The sequence below is a fragment of the Oncorhynchus nerka genome, linkage group LG27 (genome assembly GCF_034236695.1).
Source record: "Oncorhynchus nerka isolate Pitt River linkage group LG27, Oner_Uvic_2.0, whole genome shotgun sequence".
In the NCBI taxonomy this organism is placed as follows: domain Eukaryota; kingdom Metazoa; phylum Chordata; class Actinopteri; order Salmoniformes; family Salmonidae; genus Oncorhynchus; species Oncorhynchus nerka.
In genome coordinates, this window is record NC_088422.1 from 23294292 (window position 1) to 23313969 (window position 19678).

General features: G+C 40.3%; 1 protein-coding gene across 1 annotated transcript in view; it reads left to right on the plus strand.

Annotated features, from left to right (window-relative positions):
• LOC115111383 (GDNF family receptor alpha-2-like) overlaps window positions 1-19368 on the plus strand; it is a 73151-nt gene extending 53783 nt beyond the window's left edge. Inside the window, exons 5-9 of the mRNA XM_029637381.2 lie at window positions 5230-5342; window positions 6782-6922; window positions 9263-9429; window positions 12523-12573; window positions 18010-19368. Of these exons, the coding sequence (XP_029493241.1) occupies window positions 5230-5342; window positions 6782-6922; window positions 9263-9429; window positions 12523-12573; window positions 18010-18150 (613 nt within the window). The 3' untranslated portion in view covers window positions 18151-19368. The remainder of the gene's footprint in view (window positions 1-5229; window positions 5343-6781; window positions 6923-9262; window positions 9430-12522; window positions 12574-18009) is intronic.
• The last annotated feature ends 310 nt before the right edge of the window (window positions 19369-19678 follow it).

Sequence of the window (19678 nt, forward strand, 5' to 3'; positions counted from 1 at the left end):
TGGGTAGGGCGAGATTAAATACCCCACTGATTAGCCAAACTAGACACAGGTGAACACAAGACAGACAAAACCTAGCGGGTAGGGCGAGATGAAATACCCCACTGATTAGCCAAACTAGACACAGGTGAACACAAGACAGACAGTGGCAGCTAGTAAGCCGACGACCGCCGAGTGCCGCCCGAACAGGGAGAGGAGCCACCTTCGGTGGAAGTTGTGACACCTTCATTTATTCAATCTCCACCCAAAACTAATAGCAGGTGAATAGCATACTATTCTCATGCTTAAGTTCAAGTCAGAATACGCATAGAGAGAAAAGTGCATAAAAAGTTAATTACATTCCATTTACGTGCTCATAACTCGGGTCGGAATCGGGCCCTAACTGAGGAATGTTGTTAAAGTGTTGGATAATTATTTAATTATTCATAATCATTATTCTGTGTAACTCCCTTTTGTATTTCAGGGACAGTTCGTATATTAATAGATTTGTTTACCCAAGTTTAAGTGTTTTGTTTACCTTGTTTGGAGACTATTAGTGCCAATAACCTTGAGTAATCTACTTACCCTCACCAAATAGCTTAGCCGTTGCTGCGTTTTGTGACAGTTAATTTAACATTCATTCATGACATCACAATATATGGGGGTTGCAGGATGTCAGTAACGAACAGAGGGAGAAGGAAAACAAAGGTTGAACAGCCTGTGATTTCCTGGTCACCACAAAATAAATGTTTCATCAGACTTGAAGAAGAGCACCAAATTAAAAAGGATTAATGAAATAAAGTCAAATCAAATGGTTAGCCTCATTACTTTGATTTCTCTGCAAGCAGTACTTATAGTGCACAGGCAACTTAAGTGAACTGCACCAACACAGCAGTGCCTTTGACTGAAAGCCACATGCCCAAATGCCATTTTAGGCTTGAGAACTTGTCCCAATGAATGTGTAGTCAAATAGCCTTGTGTTTCCAAATAAATGGGCCCTCTTGATGTTCCATCAAAGGACAAAGAATTAAATAGAGAAGGCCAGGGACAACAGCAACCAGCTAAAAGGCAATGCAAGAATGGCTTGTAACACAGGACTTTGAGACGATGACATATATTTTTGAAGAAGCTTATTTTACTGAGAAGAAAATGGACAGTTATGATATGGTTGAAATGCTTTATTTGTACTTTTCTATCATTGTAGATGTGCATGCTTCATCCTTTTGTAGGTTGAATAGTCCATATGCAGTACACCAGAAAGAAAAAATGGAATGGAGAACAACCCATCTATTGTCAGCTTCTATTATTTCAATCAGCATTTAACACCGATGAATTGACAAGAGACCAATGACCTTTGCCATTGATAAAGTTTAGGTCAAATTTCCTAACTGTGAGTTTGCACAAAGGCACAGAGCAAGTTTATCACCCTGTTTCTATGACTCAGCAAAGACACATCTGCAATCATGTGCCCATTCAATGTCAAATTGTTTGATTTATCGTCGCTAGACCTAAATGAAGGCTAGAGCCAGTATGGGAGAGTTATCTATGAGCAATACACCTAAAATGAGTGTTATATCAAGGTTTGTAAAATGATAATGGTAGTTCTTATCCAGAATACAATCAAAAATGATATGTCCAATATTACTGAAATGGTCAAACATGTCAGCAAATGTAGAGAGGATGTTTCCCAAAGATATAATTTCCCCAAGATATTCGCTGTTGAGAGGCTATTATAGCCACCACGTCTTAGCATAATTTACATTTTCCCTTACTTCATGAGGAAATGGATTTTAGACATTCATCTGATTTGACTCAATGTTAGTCATCGGTGGCGATAAGGAATACAATTCCATGTTAAAAGCCATTAGTTTTCTATTACGGTTGAGCAAGATGGATAGGCACTCAACACTGACTGAATTACTGTGTTTAAAGCGTCAAATCTTTTTCAAAGGAGTCTACCTCTACGGGAGCTCCCTTTGCCACTTCCCAGGGCTGAGTGTCTGAAATGGCCATAACACTCTGAGAGGCAGACAGCCTGTCATTTCAGTAGTGAGCTGTCTGCCAAGGTATAATGAAAAGGCTGTGGCAGCCATAAAATGTGCTGCATCTCGATGTTGGAACACTATTGTCCAAACACTCCGGACACCATTCTAAACTTGAAATGACTGTTTTTAAAATAAAAACATGCAGTCCGTCTCCACAGCCTCTACACCTGGTGCAGAAACATATTATTGTCCAAAGTGTTTTTGAGCAATGAACAGGTTGTCCATGGAAACATCCACATGGAAAGTGTTAGTGATGACTGTTAGTTTTTGCAGATGTAGAACAGAGAGGATGCGTTATGGCTGAGAAGTCCCTCAGTCTCCACACACCTCAGTTTCTCTTTATCAAAGGCTGTGATGGGATGTTATAGGGAACAAGCAATTTGTTCCAGTCAGAGAGGAAGAAGATGAGAGGCTTTCTGTAGAGAAGAGAGGGGAAGAGGTGCACAAAGCCCTTGTCCCTGAAACAAGGCTTAGATGTGATGTTCGCAACATGTCACTTTGAGAGCCACTCTGCGTGATTTGATAGGGAGCGGAAGGAGATGGAGCCAGAGTAATGAAGTGAGGAAGAGTGGGTTTGCTCGTGGGCCTATTCTGTGCATCCAGGCTGCAGAGAGTGTTACCTGATCATTTCCTCCAGACAAATCCTCAGCCTCTGCACTTCTCATTGAGATGTGGAGGACAGAATATAATAAGCATGGGACTGTTGTTGTCCTGTATTCTTTGATTATTCATTAACAGGGATATGAGATGGATTCCAACACCCCTCAACCATCTCAAGTCCCAGAAACATCTCACCTTCTGCTTAAGATTCCGCAGTAAACAGTATTCTGAAACAACTTTATTATGCTGTAAGGGTGTGGAGCAAGGGCTGCATAGTCAAAATTATTGGGACGGCAGGTATCCTAGTGGTTAGTGTTGGGCCAGTAACCGAAAGGTTGCTGGATCGAAACCCTGAGCTGACAAGGTAAAAATCTGTTGTTCTGCCCCTGAACAAGGCAGTTAACCCACTGTTCCTAGACCAGTTAACCCACTGTTCCTAGACCAGTTAACCCACTGTTCCTAGACCAGTTAACTCACTGTTCCTAGACCAGTTAACTCACTGTTCCTAGACCAGTTAACTCACTGTTCCTAGACCACTTAACTCACTGTTCCTAGACCAGTTAACTCACTGTTCCTAGACCAGTTAACCCACTGTTCCCCGGTAGGCTGTTATTGTAAATAAGAATTTCTTCTTAACTGACTTGCCTAGTTAAATAAATAAAATTAGCTTTGGCCTTCAAGCCATTATTGTGTTATTGACTGTACGTTTGTTTATCCCATGTGTAACTGTGTGTTGTTGTTTTTGTCGCACTGCTTTGCTTAATCTTTGGCCAGGTCGCAGTTGTAAATGAGAACTTGTTCTCAACTGGCCTACCTGGTTAAATAAAGGTGAAATAAAAAAAAGAATAAAAAAAGAAGGGTCGGGGAAGGGTAACATGAATAAGTCCATGTTAGATAGGGAGGGCATGAGGGCTAGTGAAACACACCATCTTAGTGGGTGTCAGTGATTTGGAAATACAGGACAACTGTGCACACGCTTCTCCAATAAACCTACTTAACTGGATTAGTGATGCCACCCTCCAGGTATGAATACATTTAAGCTTTTATCATAAACACACATAAACAAAAACACACTCTTTTTATCAGTTAAGAGCCAAGTTGGGTAGCACTTGAGATGACCATGATAACCGTCTCAATTGGAAATGACCCTTAAAAGCTGCATTGTCGACAATGTGCAAATATATTGAATCACAGGTTAAAATACATTACTATTTGACTATTTGTTATTTATATACTTACAGTGACTTTTTTTTACACCCCGTGACTTTTTCCACATTTTCTTGTGTTACAAAGTGGGATTCAAATGGATTTAAGTACCTTGCTGCAAACAGGATGCATGTTTTGGAATATTTCTATTCTGTACAGGCTTCCGTCTTTTCATTCAGTCATTTAAGTTAGTATTGTGGAGTAACTACAATGTTGTTGATCCATCCTCAGTTCTCTCATATCACAACTATTAAACTCTGTAACTGTTTTAAAATCACCATTGGCCTCATGGGGAACTCTCTGATCAGTTTCCTTCCTCTCTGGCAACTGAGTTAGGAAAGACACCTTTATCTTTGTAGTGACTGGGTTTATTTCTACACCACCCAAAGCCTAATTAATAACTTCACCATGCTCAGAGGGATATTCAGTCACTTTTCTTTTTTTTTACACATCCATCAATCAGTGCACTTCTTTGTGAGGCATTGGAAACCTCCCTGGTCTTTGTGCTTAAATCTGTGCTTGACATTCACTACTTGATTGAGGGACCTTACAGATAATTGTATGTGTAGGGTACAGAGATGAGGTAACATTTTCATCACTATTATTGAAAACAGAATGAGTCCATGCAACTTATTATGTGATTTGTTAAGCACATTTTTACTCCTGGACATATTTAGGCTTGCCATAATAAAGGGATTGAATGTCTGAAGACCTTTCAGCTTTTCAAATTCCACTTGGAGATTATGGGGTATTGTGTGGATCAGAGACACAAAATCTAAATGTAATCCATTTTAAATTCACTTTAACACAAACAAAATGTGGAAAAGGTTATCTGAAGGCACTGTATTTTCTCTGTATTTGAGTATTTTCTAATAATGTGGCCCGAATCAGCTTCGATTGGAAGTATTTCAAATTATTTTCAAATAAATTCCTATGAAAATATTTAATTCCAAATAAATGATTTTAAATATCAAACAGACCTGGGTTCAAATGTATTGGAGTATTTATTTTTATTTGAAAATACAGTGTGTTTAAGTATTTTCAAATACGTGCCAACTCTTTCCAAGTGTATTTCCAAATACATTCCAATAGTGTTTTCAAATAAGAAATATCCAAATACTTAATTCCAATGTCTTTGAAAGTAGTTTAAATACCTCAAATAGCATTTGAACCCAGGTCTGATGTTGTGTGCCAACAATGTGAATGATGCACCCTCATGTGGGGATAAGTGAAAATGTGACATTTATTAGATGTTTCTTTAGCTAATTGGACATTTATTCAGCATATATGCTCAAATATACACGTAGTAGTCTGCTGTTGAACTATGAGTGAATCAGTTCATTGGAAATATCACACTTCCAGGGTGTGTGTTGTTGATGTAGTCAACTGTGTTTGTGCGCAGGTCTAGACTGGCAGATTTCCACATGAACTGTATGGTGTCTCAGCATACGGTCAGCAGCTGCCCAAATGAGGACAACTACCAGGCCTGTCTGGCCTCCTACGCCGGCCTCATTGGTGAGTGCATGGGACTTTTATCTATACATACCCCGTGGAGGCATAGTGCTTTATTAGTTATTATAAGCATGTATGAGCTTGTATAGTGGATTATTTTAAGGCTTAAGACATAAGACATTTTAGGGTGTTAAAACATGCTCATGGCTAGTCTAATAATTCATTATAACCACATTATAATGCACTATACCTGCATACTTTAGGTAAAGTGATATCCATACCGCTCCTCTTATTCTCCCCCCAAACACATTGCAGATCAATGGCTAAATGGAGGTGATGATGTAGTGTTTAGTTCATTTAAACATTTAATGACACATATAGTAATGTTCTTCAAATAGAACAAGAAAAATTGGTGCAGCAAAGACATTCTTCCATACCAGTAGACATTTGATAGCACCTTGGAAATGAGTTGACACTATTCAGTACGATCAATGAGGTAGACAAAAGGAGTTATTTTTTGACTACTTTGAGTGAACCTACAATACCGTTTAGAGACAGCATAGCAATAACTTTACCACTACCACCTGTCTGTAATTGAATTGTTGATAATTAATATAAATGTGTCAAACATCCTGTATCTCTAGAGTAAACTCCCTGGGTTTGCTTCCGAGTGGGTCAGCGGTCTAAGGCGCTGGCCAAGCATTGTCCAGCTTGGACTGGTTAGGCCGTCATTGTAAATAACAATTAGTTCTTAACTGACTTGCTTAGTTAATTAAAGTTTAAATAAATAAGTAAATAAACGGACATTCCATTACCCTTGCCAGTGCTTCTGGACTACACAGTATGAGGTGTCTTTCCACAAATAAAGCACTCCTCTCCTGAAGGCATTATCGAACAGAATTGCTGTTTTTGGTTCCATCTTTCTAAACTAATATGACTAGCTCATTCCAGATGGACACTCCACGTCTGAAACAAGAATCAATCAGCATGCTACTGTTAGCTGGCTTCATCTTACCTCTGCCTCCATGGTACAATAGTCCCTGTTGCCATGAGTAACATACTGTAAGCGTTATTCTTTATAGTAAATGTAGTCCATTATTATCCATTGGTGGCCTGTGAATGATCTGCAACTGTAGTGTTACTCTTTATAGTAAATGTAGTCCATTATTATCCATTGGTGGCCTGTGAATGATCTGCAACTGTAGTGTTACTCTTTATAGTAAATGTAGTCCATTATTATCCATTGTTGGCCTGTGAATGATCTGCAACTGTAGTGTTACTCTTTATAGTAAATGTAGTCCATTATTATCCATTGGTGGCCTGTGAATGATCTGCAACTGTAGTGTTACTCTTTATAGTAAATGTAGTCCATTATTATCCATTGGTGGCCTGTGAATGATCTGCAACTGTAGTGTTACTCTTTATAGTAAATGTAGTCCATTATTATCCATTAGTGGCCTGTGAATGATCTGCAACTGTAGCGTTATTCTCACCTTTTATAGGGACAGATATGACTCCCAATTACGTGGACGGCAGTTTCACCAACTGGACTGTCTCCCCATGGTGCACCTGTAAAGGAAGTGGGAACCAGGAAGAGGAGTGTCAGAGCTTTCTGAAGGACTTCACAGAGAACATGTGCTTGAGTGAGTCACACTTGCATTTAAAAAAAAAAATTGTAACACATACAAGACCACCACTGATTTGATTTGAAAATAACCACCGTTCAAATCGGCAGTGTGTTTCCCTCGAAACTGAAAGTGAACTGTCACATCTGATGTATTTTAATTTTTCTGAGTTAGATTTCAGATTTGGGGTCTGTGTTTTTTTTTTTTTAAAGGCGATGTCTCGCGGCACTCTGTGAGGCGTGTGGTGTATGGGTAATATTGACTGGCTGGTCTTGTAGCAGTTATTTCATTCACATTAGATCAATGTTCCTTTCTTTCCACAGCTCATTGTTAGAATCAATCTCTATGTCTGATAACAAACCAACCAAACCTCTTTGACCACTTATTGTGTTTGGTTTGAAATAACAAGATACCTCTAAAGCCAATACCCCAACATCTGGATACAAATTGTTCTACAGATTATGGGATAAGGCCATTATTTTCATGTCATTTCCACATTTTCTGTTAGATATTAGTGTTTATCAGTCTATGAAAAAAATATAATCTAATGAAAAAACTTGTCATGGGAATGCGAAAGAATAGGAAAAGCATCCTAACGGCACAATTTAGTAGTCAAATGTCAGGTGTACCGCCTCACCATTATGATGTACCATACAATGTCATCAGAATTACAAGATACCATTGCTTATAACATGTTCCATTGTGTGGATAATGCTTTCAGACCATTTCAATAGATTGCCATGGTTCACTTTTAGCTGAGTCTGCAAGATGAGGGATGAGGCTTGTTGTTGAGGAGGCGTCTTGGAAAATAATACAACATGCAGCATCTCCTCTTTGCATTCAAAAGGAACTGGAGAAGATAAAGTGAAATAGATTAAGCGTTGCTCTTATACACTAAGTGGGGGGACATAACAGTCCACAGAGACGGTACGTATTATGTCAAATTAGATAACAAGCTAATCGTATTCAGCCTCCTCCCTGCAGGCAACAGCAATAGGGTTAAAAGAACGTATCTGAAGTCATTAAAACATTGAATTGCTGTCGGCAGTGAGCTTAATCACTCGGTGGGACATTTGGGTGCAGTAAAGCATCCGCTGAAGGAGCCCTCTAGCCAACTTTGGTGATTTATATTTTTATTCCACCAGCACCTCTCTGGGTGATCTTACCACCCCAGCAAACAGATGCATGAAAACAACACTCTTCTCTTGACTTGACCAGCATCTTATTACAGACCTTAACATACTTTACTAGACTTTCAGAAATCACAAGCATTATATTCTTCACAGATTTGCCATTCCTCCTAGATTTGTATTGTAACCGACCCAAGGCCAAGATATCCAAGCACCCATGGAGTGTCTTCTGAAGTCAATATGTCTTTACAACATGCTGTGTGTGTACAGTATGTATGCATGTGTGTCAGGTGAGTGTGGGGGCGTGTGTGTCAGGGGCGTGTGTGTGTGTGTGTGTGTGTGTCGGGGTGTGTGTCGGGGTGCGCGTGAGGGTGTATGTGTCGGTGTGTGTGTGAGGGTGTATGTGTCGGGGTGTGTGTGCAGTATTTGCTTTGTATGAGAATGTTCTGAGTCTGATCAGTCACAAATCTATTCAAAGTAATCTCTGTGTGGTGACCTTATAATGGAGGTGGTTGCCAAGCAATTACACGGTTTGCCTTCTTTCTGCCTGAACAGAAATAAACATGTGTTCTGTTAAAATGGACAAGCAGAGTGAAAAGGTACTTTGTCCTGGTTTAGCCCCACCCATCAGAAAAGCTGACTGGAGATGTATTTGTCTCCCTCCCCCTGAAAGTATTTTGTGTTCATTCATTTTAAAAGACTCCATCTCATGGTGTGCCTTTCTGCTGGACATTACTGACAAACAAACACAGGCCTAGTAGGTCATGTTGTTGTTGTAAATTGATTAAAAAAAAGGTTCAAGTGAGTTCCCTTATGAGTCAAGGGCTTTGGCCGTGGTGTCTGTGGATGAACATCCTGCATGTGGCTGATATTTTCTCTCCGCTCTAAGATAAAGATTTTTGTTATCCAAAATGATACGGTGAAAATCAGATGATGTAGATTGTTGTAGAGAGATGTAGGTAAGCTCCAATAAAAAACAAAGCCAGCTAAATACTTAGCTTTGACACTCTCAAAAAAACAAAGTTAAGCTAAATAGTCAACTGACAAAACACTGTTACCTTGCTTGTTAAGGAACTGCACATGGACTAACTGACCAAAAAATAGGTAGATCAACGCCCACACCCAAAATTGGGCAAAGGACCAAAAAGTTGACTTAGAGCTGACTGTTAGCTGCCCCAACACTGGGAAGACAGTCAAGACAAATTACTTTGTCTCTTTGTCCCCACAGGAAATGCCATTCAAGCATTTGGTTATGGAACAGACAGTCTCTCCCACAAAGCTGAGTCTGTCCCATCGACCCCCTCCATGAAGCCTGGATTAGAGACCTCAATCAGCACCTCAGAGCCTCTAGATAACCCCAATGATGTCCAGCCTGAGGATGAGGCCAACGGGAAGGTAAATTACCAGCTACTATAGCACCTGCTGCCACATTCCAATTACCAGGGTCATGTTCATTATTAGGGCATGCAATGGAAAATGTTTTAAAAGCGTTTTGTAACTGAAAACGAATGAATGTTTTTTTAATGGACAATACCAGGATGTCTCTCCCTGTTCAGTAAAAAAAAAAATCCTTTAGGTGCCTAATGAACGTGACCCATTTATCACCTTGCTATAGATTCAATGAAAACTGGTAAACATGGGTATATTCAGTGGGGTGAAATATTTTGAATGTTGCAGATATTTCATAGAGCTGACAATAATTGCTGTTCTACATTAAACAGAATCATGTCAGTCATATTTGCTGTGGAGTATATAAATCCAGATGTGCGTATGAAGATGTTTTTGACCTATCCCATAGACCCAGTTACTGTGTTTGATCGAATACTGAATTGGGACCTTGGTACGGCTTTAAACAAGAAAAGTAATTGGTTTTATTACATAGTTATATAGGGATATTTATAATTCCATGTTTCATGCATGGCTGAGAAACAACATAGTTTTGGCATCATTATTATATATGGAAAGACTCCTATAAAGATGTTGAATGCTGAGCAATTTCAGGCTTTCACATCCATTAAATGGTCATCTCTTACACTGTTCTGTACATAACCCACATTGTGATAAAGACAGCAAATTAATACCTTAAAAATGGTGTGAGGGAGAGAATGAATGAATAAGCCACACCGATAACATTAACAGTAGGAGGTAGAGGGGAGCAGTTGAATTGCTTTCTCCAAAGGTTCTGTATGTATGTCAGTATTGATGCACCGCTCTGTGCCTCTCTCGCTGCAGTGCAATGCTTAATTTATTGTAAAAATGGTAATTAGGAAACAATAAGACGTGTGATTACTCAAGCAGGAAGTTTATAATTAGAGAGGGAGCCGGTGGGGACATTTTGGGTGGCCCTTCATTCTGCAGCAACTATGCTTGGCAATTAAAACTTGTCAAACTTCCATCGTAGATTAGCTGGGGGAATGCTGATATGACTCCTCTTGGAAAAAGACTGGCTGTCTCGCCTTGTAAATCTCATGTGTGCTCAGGACCACACGCATGCTGGTGTCCAGTTAGTGGAATTGTTATGCAAAGGAAATTGCGTAGTCTGCTGTCTGTTTGATGGCTGGACAGGCTTTCCCAGACACTTGATAAGTAATCTGAAGTTTTGATTGATAAATGAGGCCCGTGGAGAATTACACCCAATTGGGCTGTGCTGCTCAAGCTTAATTCCCTCTCAAGTCAATTTCCCTGTATTCGGTATCACCAGTAACAGGTCAATTGTGCTATGTGAGTTTGTTGACTTGTAAAGCTTTATTCTTCCTTGAATAATGTTAGCTATGGCCTAATGTCCTGAAAATTCTACCTTATTCAGTCAATAACTATGTGCTCAAAATGTGTTCTCAAAAGATCGAAGGAGAGGAGATATCTAGGTGACATATCACTTTGTCTTATCGCTGTTAACAACTTTTGTATTTTCAACCCTCTGGAAAGTTTCAGGAAGTGAAACTGTTGAGGGCTGTTGAATGTATAGGGGAATGAATAATGTGGATAAGACGCCATTTTCCCTACCAATCAGGATTTCAATTAATTCAGTGGACAGGCCTTAAGAGTGGTGCTAACATTTATTAAATGGAGAGGTTTGGGAAGAAGCATTTCACTAAATTAAACTTAATTTAGTTTAGGAAAATAATTCCATTTAGCCTACAGAGGAAGTAGGATAAGCAAAAAAAACATTTCCCATTGAACATGAACAATATTATATGAATTACTATATTGATTCTACTAACGTTCTCTACTTCTGTATTATTCCACAACAGTTTTGTAAGCGTTTCAGTGTATTCAGATCTATTTAAGAATCCATTGTGCCGTAACCATTGGGATAAATGTGTGGTCCAATAGTTGTAAATACTATGTTGGTGCAGCCTTTGCATAGATATGTGCAAGCACTTTAACACGACCTGAAAATACCAACTCTGTCGCTGCCCTAGTCATTGCTCACTGCCTGGCGGTGCTGTGTGTAGAATAGAGCCCCTAATGTCACTGCCATTTCAGCTGTTTGTAAATGGGGATCAAAAGGTGTTTTAAATGTTCCATTGTAATTGTCTACCTATGTACAAGTGACTCAGAAAATGACAAACTCACTATGATGTCTTTGTAGCACTCACAGTATGGGAGTTCCACATATTGTTTTTCTGTGTCTATGTTCCTGCAGAAACCTGATTGGAATTTAAATGACACATATTAACAGGTTTTTTTAATCAGGAAAATAATGCCTTTTTGTATTCTTTTTGGATAGTCGTGTTATGTAAGTGGACCATTGTATAAGTGAGAATTAGCCCCCTCTTCAGAGTCAATTTCAGCTTTTGTGCCCTTGACTGTACAGTACATTGTGTTGATTTTCAACTCAATTGAATGTAATTGATTGTGGACCAACCCTGGGTTACCTAATAACCAGCCCTGAAAAACACATCTGAACATTACTGTTCGACAAAGCTCTGATCAATTGTAAAACGTACTCCTGCTACATGTTTAGCTACTTTTTCAAAACAAAATTAATAATATCCTGTTATCCCCAAAAACATGTTGTGTGTGGCTGTGTGAGTATCTGTGTGTGCATGCGTGTGTGCGTGCATGTCTATGTGTGTCTGTGTGTGTGTAAAAATATTGGCTGCAGACAAAGATCTGGACCGATGTCAACAGACTGCTGCCACACATCACTGCACCTGCTAATTAATTGGCTTTTAGTTGCGGATGTGTTTGCTGCATTGTCAAGCAAAGATTGCTTTTTTGGCAACTGTCGTTTAACCATTTCTCTGTACAGTCACACATCTGAAACCAAGCTCTTCCTTAATAAATACAGCCTTTCTTTTCACCTAAAGCCCACACAAAAACATCTCTCAGTGCTTATATAACTTGACCATTTACTATTTATTATCATTATTGTATTTTTCTAAAACAGTTTGGCCATGTTGTGTTACCTTGTTTTGTATATACTGCTGTTAGAACATGAGGAGTTGGAAGATAATATCTGACTATTGTTTTCTCTGTGTACAGGGAAATGTACCAAAGTGGAATCTCTCAAAAGGCTACATTGGTGGAGATGAGGTAAGGAGGGAATATTTCATGTTTCTGTTGATGTGCTATGGTTTTGCAGGGGGAAATGGCGCCTCTGTAAACCGAGGAAGCTGCACTTACAGAGCCTTCATTAAGTATTCACACCCCTTGACTTATTCCACATTTTGTTGTGTTACAGCCAGATTTTTTTGTCACCGTTCTACACACAATACCCCATAATGTTGAAGTGAAATTGTTTTTCAAAATCTTTACGAATGAAAACTCTCTAGTCAGTAAGGGAGAAAGGGGGATACCAAGTCAGTTGTAGTGCTGAATGCATTCAACTGAAATGTCTCTTCTGCATTTAACCCAACCCCTCTGAATCTGAGAGGTGCGGGGGGCTGCCATAATCGACATCCACGTCTTCGGCGCCCGGGGAACAGTGGGTTAACTGCCTTGCTCAGGGGCAGAACGACAGATTTTTACCTTGTCAGCTTGGGGATTAGATCCAGCAACCTTTCAGTTACTGGCACTTGAACCACTCGTATTCAATCCCTTTGTTATAGCAAACCTAAATCAGCTCAGGAGTAAAAATGTGCTTAACAAGACAGATAATAAGTTGCATTGACCAGGGAGGTTAAAAAAAAGCAGACATTGAATTTGCCTTTGATCATGGTGAAGTTATTAATTACACTTTGATTGGTATATCAATACACCCAGTCACCACAAAGATACAGGCATCCTTCCTAACTCAGTTACCGGAGAGGAAGGAAACCGCTCAGGGATTTCACCATGAGGCCAGTGGTGACTTTAAAACAGTTACAGAGTTTAATGGCTGTGACAGGAGAAAACTGATGATGGATCATCAACATTGTAGTTACTCCACAATACTAACCTATTTGAGTGAAAAAAGGAAGCCTGTACAGAATAAAACTATTCCAAAACATGCATCCTGTTTGAAACAAGGCACTCAAGTAATACTGCAAAAATATTGGCAAAGCAATTCACTTTTTGTCTTGAATACCAAGTGTTATATTTGGGGCAAATCCATTACAACACATTACTGAGTACCACTCTCCATATTTTCAAGCATAGAGGTGGCTGCATCATGTTATGGGTATGGTTGTAATAAGGGATGCACGATATATCGGTAAGCATAGCGAAATCGGCCGATATTAGCTGCAAATTCCAACATCAGCCCGATGTCTAGTTTACCGCCGATGTGCAAAACCGATGTCAAAGTTGATGTGCATACCTATATAACGTAGGTAGATGACGTGCATACCTATATAACGTAGGTAGATGACGTGCATACCTATATAATGTAGGTAGATGATGTGCATACCTATATAGCGTAGGTAGATGACGTACATACCTATATAACGTAGGTAGATGACGTGCATACCTATATAACGTAGGTAGATGACGTGCATACCTATATAATGTAGGTAGATGTGCATACCTATATAGCGTAGGTAGATGACGTACATACCTATATAACGTAGGTAGATGACGTGCATACCTATATAACGTAGGTAGATGACCTACATACCTATATAACGTAGGTAGATGACCTACATACATATATAACGTAGGTAGATGATGTGCATACCTATATTTTATTTTATTTTTATTTTTTTACATTTATTTCACCTTTATTTAACCAGGTAGGCTAGTTGAGAACAAGTTCTCATTTGCAACTGCGACCTGGCCAAGATAAAGCATAGCAGTGTGAACAGACAACACAGAGTTACACATGGAGTAAACAATTAACAAGTCAATAACACAGTAGAAAAAAAGGGGGGTCTATATACATTGTGTGCAAAAGGCATGAGGAGGTAGACGAATAATTACGATTTTGCAGATTAACACAGGAGTGATAAATGATCAGATGGTCATGTACAGGTAGAGATATTGGTGTGCAAAAGAGCAGAAAAGTAAATAAATAAAAACAGTATGGGGATGAGGTAGGTAAAAATGGGTGGGCTGCTCAGATAGCATATGTTTGAAGTTGGTGAGGGAGATAAAAGTCTCCAACTTCAGTGATTTTTGCAATTCGTTCCAGTCACAGGCAGCAGAGAACTGGAACGAAAGGCAGCCAAATGAGGTGTTGGCTTTAGGGATGATCAGTGAGATACACCTGCTGGAGCGCGTGCTACGGATGGGTGTTGCCATCGTGACCAGTGAACTGAGATAAGGCAGAGCTTTACCTAGCATGGAGTTGTAGATGACCTGGAGCCAGTGGGTCTGGTGACGAATATGTAGCGAGGGCCAGCCGACTAGAGCATACAGGTCGCAGTGGTGGTTGGTATAAGGTGCTTTAGTGACAAAACGGATGGCACTGTGATAAACTGCATCGAGTTTGCTGAGTAGAGTGTTGGAAGCTATTTTGTAGATGACATCACCGAAGTCGAGGATCGGTAGGATAGTCAGTTTTACTAGGGTAAGTTTGGCGAAAATCAAATCTAGAGTCGGCTTTCTATTGTTGCGGAATAGAAAGCCGACTCTAGATTTGATTTTCGATTGGAGATGTTTGATATGAGTCTGGCAGGAGAGTTTACAGTCTAGCCAGACACCTAGGTACTTATAGATGTCCACATATTCAAGGTCGGAACCATCCAGGGTGGTGATGCTGGTCAGGCGTGCGGGTGCAGGCAGCGAACGGTTGAAAAGCATGCGTTTGGTTTTACTAGCGTTTAAGAGCAGTTGGAGGCCACGGAAGGAGTGTTGTATGGCATTGAAGCTCGTTTGGAGGTTAGATAGCACAGTGTCCAAGGACGGGCCGGAAGTATATAGAATGGTGTCGTCTGCGTAGAGGTGGATCAGGGAATCGCCCGCAGCAAGAGCAACATCATTGATATATACAGAGAAAAGAGTCGGCCCGAGGATTGAACCCTGTGGCACCCCCATAGAGACTGCCAGAGGACCGGACAGCATGCCCTCCGATTTGACACACTGAACTCTGTCTGCAAAGTAGTTGGTGAACCAGGCAAGGCAGTCATCCGAAAAACCGAGGCTACTGAGTCTGCCGATAAGAATATGGTGATTGACAGAGTCGAAAGCCTTGGCAAGGTCGATGAAGACGGCTGCACAGTACTGTCTTTTATCGATGGCGGTTATGATATCGTTTAGTACCTTGAGCGTGGCTGAGGTGCACCCGTGACCGGCTCGGAAACCAGATTGCACAGCGGAGAAGGTACGGTGGGATTCGAGATGGTCAGTGACCTGTTTGTTGACTTGGCTTTCGAAGACCTTAGATAGGCAGGGCAGGATGGATATAGGTCTGTAACAGTTTGGGTCCAGGGTGTCTCCCCCTTTGAAGATGGGGATGACTGCGGCAGCTTTGCAATCCTTGGGGATCTCAGACGATATGAAAGAGAGGTTGAACAGGCTGGTAATAGGGGTTGCGACAATGGCGGCGGATAGTTTCAGAAATAGAGGGTCCAGATTGTCAAGCCCAGCTGATTTGTACGGGTCCAGGTTTTGGAGCTCTTTCAGAACATCTGCTATCTGGATTTGGGTAAAGGAGAACCTGGAGAGGCTTGGGCGAGTAGCTGCGGGGGGCGGAGCTGTTGGCCGAGGTTGGAGTAGCCAGGCGGAAGGCATGGCCAGCCGTTGAGAAATGCTTGCTGAAGTTTTCGATAATCATGGATTTATCGGTGGTGACCGTTTGACCGTGTTACCTAGCCTCAGTGCAGTGGGCAGCTGGGAGGAGGTGCTCTTGTTCTCCATGGACTTCACATATAACGTAGGTAGATGACGTGCATACCTATATAACGTAGGTAGATGATGTGCATACCTATATACCGTAGGTAGATGACGTGCATACCTATATAACGTAGGTAGATGACGTGCATACCTATATAACGTAGGTAGATGACGTGCATACCTATATAACGTAGGTAGATGACGTGCATACCTATATAACGTAGGTAGATGACGTAATGACGCCGCGAAAAATATAGAGCTACACGTGCAACACAGCATTCCTAATCTAGCCCACAATGTCTGCTGTGTGGATCGAGCAGTCAACAAATTGAGCAGTCATTTGAAAGAGTAAGAAAATGTCAGCGAGACAACTCAAAGGCGAAATCCATTAACACCAAAATAAGGGAATTCATTACCCTTTGACAATCAGCCATTCTCTGTCGTGGATGATGTTGGCTTTCGCTGACCGGTCGAGCACCTCAAGCCCTGGTACAGTACACACTACCAAGTAGGCACTATTTTCACTACCAAGTAGACACTATCATCCCTAGTTGTAATTGTTAAGGACTGGCTAGTTTTTTTGGATAAAAAGAAACAGAATAGAGCTAAGCACAGGCAAAATCCTAGAGGAAAACCTGGCTCAGTCTGCTTTCCACCAAATACCGGGAGATAAATTCACCTTTCAGCAGGACAATAACCTAAAACACAAGGCCAAATCTACACTGGAGTTGGTTACCAAGAAGACAGTGAATGTTCCTGAGTGGCCAAGTTACAGTTTTGACTTAAATCTACTTGAAAATATATGGCAAGACCTGAAAATGGTTGTCTAGCGATGATCAACAATCAATTTGACAGAGCTTGAAGAATTTAGAAAATAATAAATGGGCAAATTTAACGCAATCCAGGTGTGGAAAGCTCTTAGAGACTTACCCAGAAAAAGGTGCTTCTACAAGGTATTGAGTCAGGGGTGTGATACTGTATTTCTGTATTTGACTTTCTATAAATTTGCCAACATTTCTAAAAACATGTTTTCACTTTGTCATTATGGGATATTGTGTGTAGATGGGTGAGAAAAAAAAGGGAAATATATCAAGGGGTATGAATACTTTCTGATGGCACTGTACTTGAAGGCAAAATGTTTGCTACAGTAGGTGTTGCAGGAATGAGAGCAAATTGAAAACACATTCAAAATGCTTACAATGTTATGGAAAAGCACATAATAAGGCCATAGTAGAATGGGCATTACTGAGTAACTCTCTGGGGTGTACAATATCTAGAACATGTTGCTTCTATACTTTCTTCTAATGTACTGTACAACATACTGTAGTTGCCTTTCGCCTTGCTTGCTGTTGTCCATGGTGAAATGACTGAATGTCCTGTCTTCACGTAGCGAAGTGACTAATATTGTACAGAAATAAACATATTCAAATAGCTAAGTGGCAGATTAGTAACCCATATGTGCTATGCCTGTACTATAGCTTGTGCTTTCCTTGAAAGTAATGTTTAAAATGTTTAAGCTGGCGTTACCTAAAGGGGATTGAAAAGGAAGCCTTAGCTCTGCACTGTGCCAATACATGGAAAAGCAGAGAGTGCACCCAAAAGACTGCAACAGCAGTCACTTTCAACATATTTCATATGTGCCTCAAATGTGTTCATGTTTTTATTCAGTTGGAGTGGCTGTGGTGGCTGTGGTTCAGTGTTTTACCCGTTCTATGTAAAACACAACACTTGGACTCACTGAGTCATTTCTAACCTTTCCACATGTTGTCCTCCACTCAGCCTTTACTGGAGCCCAGCAGTGGTTACGATGGCCTGACCAGACCCAAGGGTCCTCCTGAAGACGGGTCACCCTGTGTCTGTGCCAGTGTCTGGGCGCTGCTGCTCAGCCTGACCGCCGCCGTGGCCAACTATGCCCTATAAACCTCCCCGTGGGTTGTCGGTGACCAACAAGCTGATCCCCAACACAGAAGCTTGTTTGAGGATGTTTTTTTCTTTCTCCCAGGCATTGTCATGCTATTTCAAAAAGGAGAGGCAGAGAGAACACAATCTGAGATAAACTGAAATATTATTTATTTGATGTAACATTTTGGGTTTTGAGGACCACTATGATCAAGAAAATGGCTTATGGACCCTTTTCGTGGTGAAGCCTCAGTGGCCGTTGGCAGTGGCTGTCTTCCCATCAGTAACACTGACAAAGACTCAAAGTATCATGTCAAAGACTTCTGCACTGCTGTCATGACAAAGAGGAGAGCGAGAAAGACAGAGCGAGAGAGTGAAAGAGAGAGAGCGTGAGAGATGGAAATGGAGGGAGAGAGAGGAGAGAGAGTTATGCTGTCTGTCACACGTTTTCCTCTTGAAACAGTGCTTGCCTTTTTAAAGGGACAAACCTCAAACTTTGTTTCCATTACTTGCAGACATAGAAGAATTATGATATTTGTGTCTTTTCAAAAGTGTAAGGCCTAGATTCAATCAGATCAAGCATTAACCAGTGATAGCATAGCTGTGGTTTTGGCCATGTTGGAGGTAGAACTGCGTTGGAGCTCTTGTGATCATGGTCACGAAGTCACACCTGTCCCACTCACGTTAGAAGTTCAGAACGAGAAAGTGTAGGCTATATAGATATATTTACTCTCAAATTGAAAATCATTCAACTAAATACTGAGGATTTCTATCAGCCTAATGAAGATGTAAATTACATCTCACATTCCAGTGTTCCAACTTATAAACAAGGCTGCATGTGATTTATATTAACGTGACTCTGTGCAGCCAATGGCAATGACAGTTGTAACACAGTTCCACCTCTGACACCATCAAAACATCAGCCATGCGGATGTCGGCTGAAGCGGATCTGATTGAATCGGCCCTAAATCAAAATTCAACTCAGTGTATCCATGTTGGTATAGTAACGGTGAACATTATCTATTTTTTCAGCAGACAAAAAAATGAAACACAATGTTAACTGGTTCTTATTGTTGATAATGAGTTAGAGTAAATATCCACACTGTCTGTGTATATAACAAACTGTTTTCTTTCAATCAACCAATATAAAATAAACTGTTTTCTTTCAATTAACCTGTATAAAATTAACGGTTTTCTTTCAATCAACCAAGATAAAATAAACTGCTTTCTTTCAATCGACCTGTAAAATATAAACTGTTTTCTTTCAATGAACCTGTATAAAAATAAACTGTTTTCTTTCAATTAACCAATTTGACCTTTTGGTATTACCTTATGGTCAAGGCGATATGACAGCACTGTATTGTTGAGTACGCAGAACAAATGTTGAGGGCAAAGTTGGCACTGTCTATGAAGAAAAAAGTTGCCAATGATACTGGTTGTATGCCTTTGTTATTTGTATTTATTTTTGTCTATACAGGTTCAGATCATAGTCAAATATAATGTATAGAGGGATGAAATTAAATTAGCTCCATTTGCTTGGAAAGTCAAT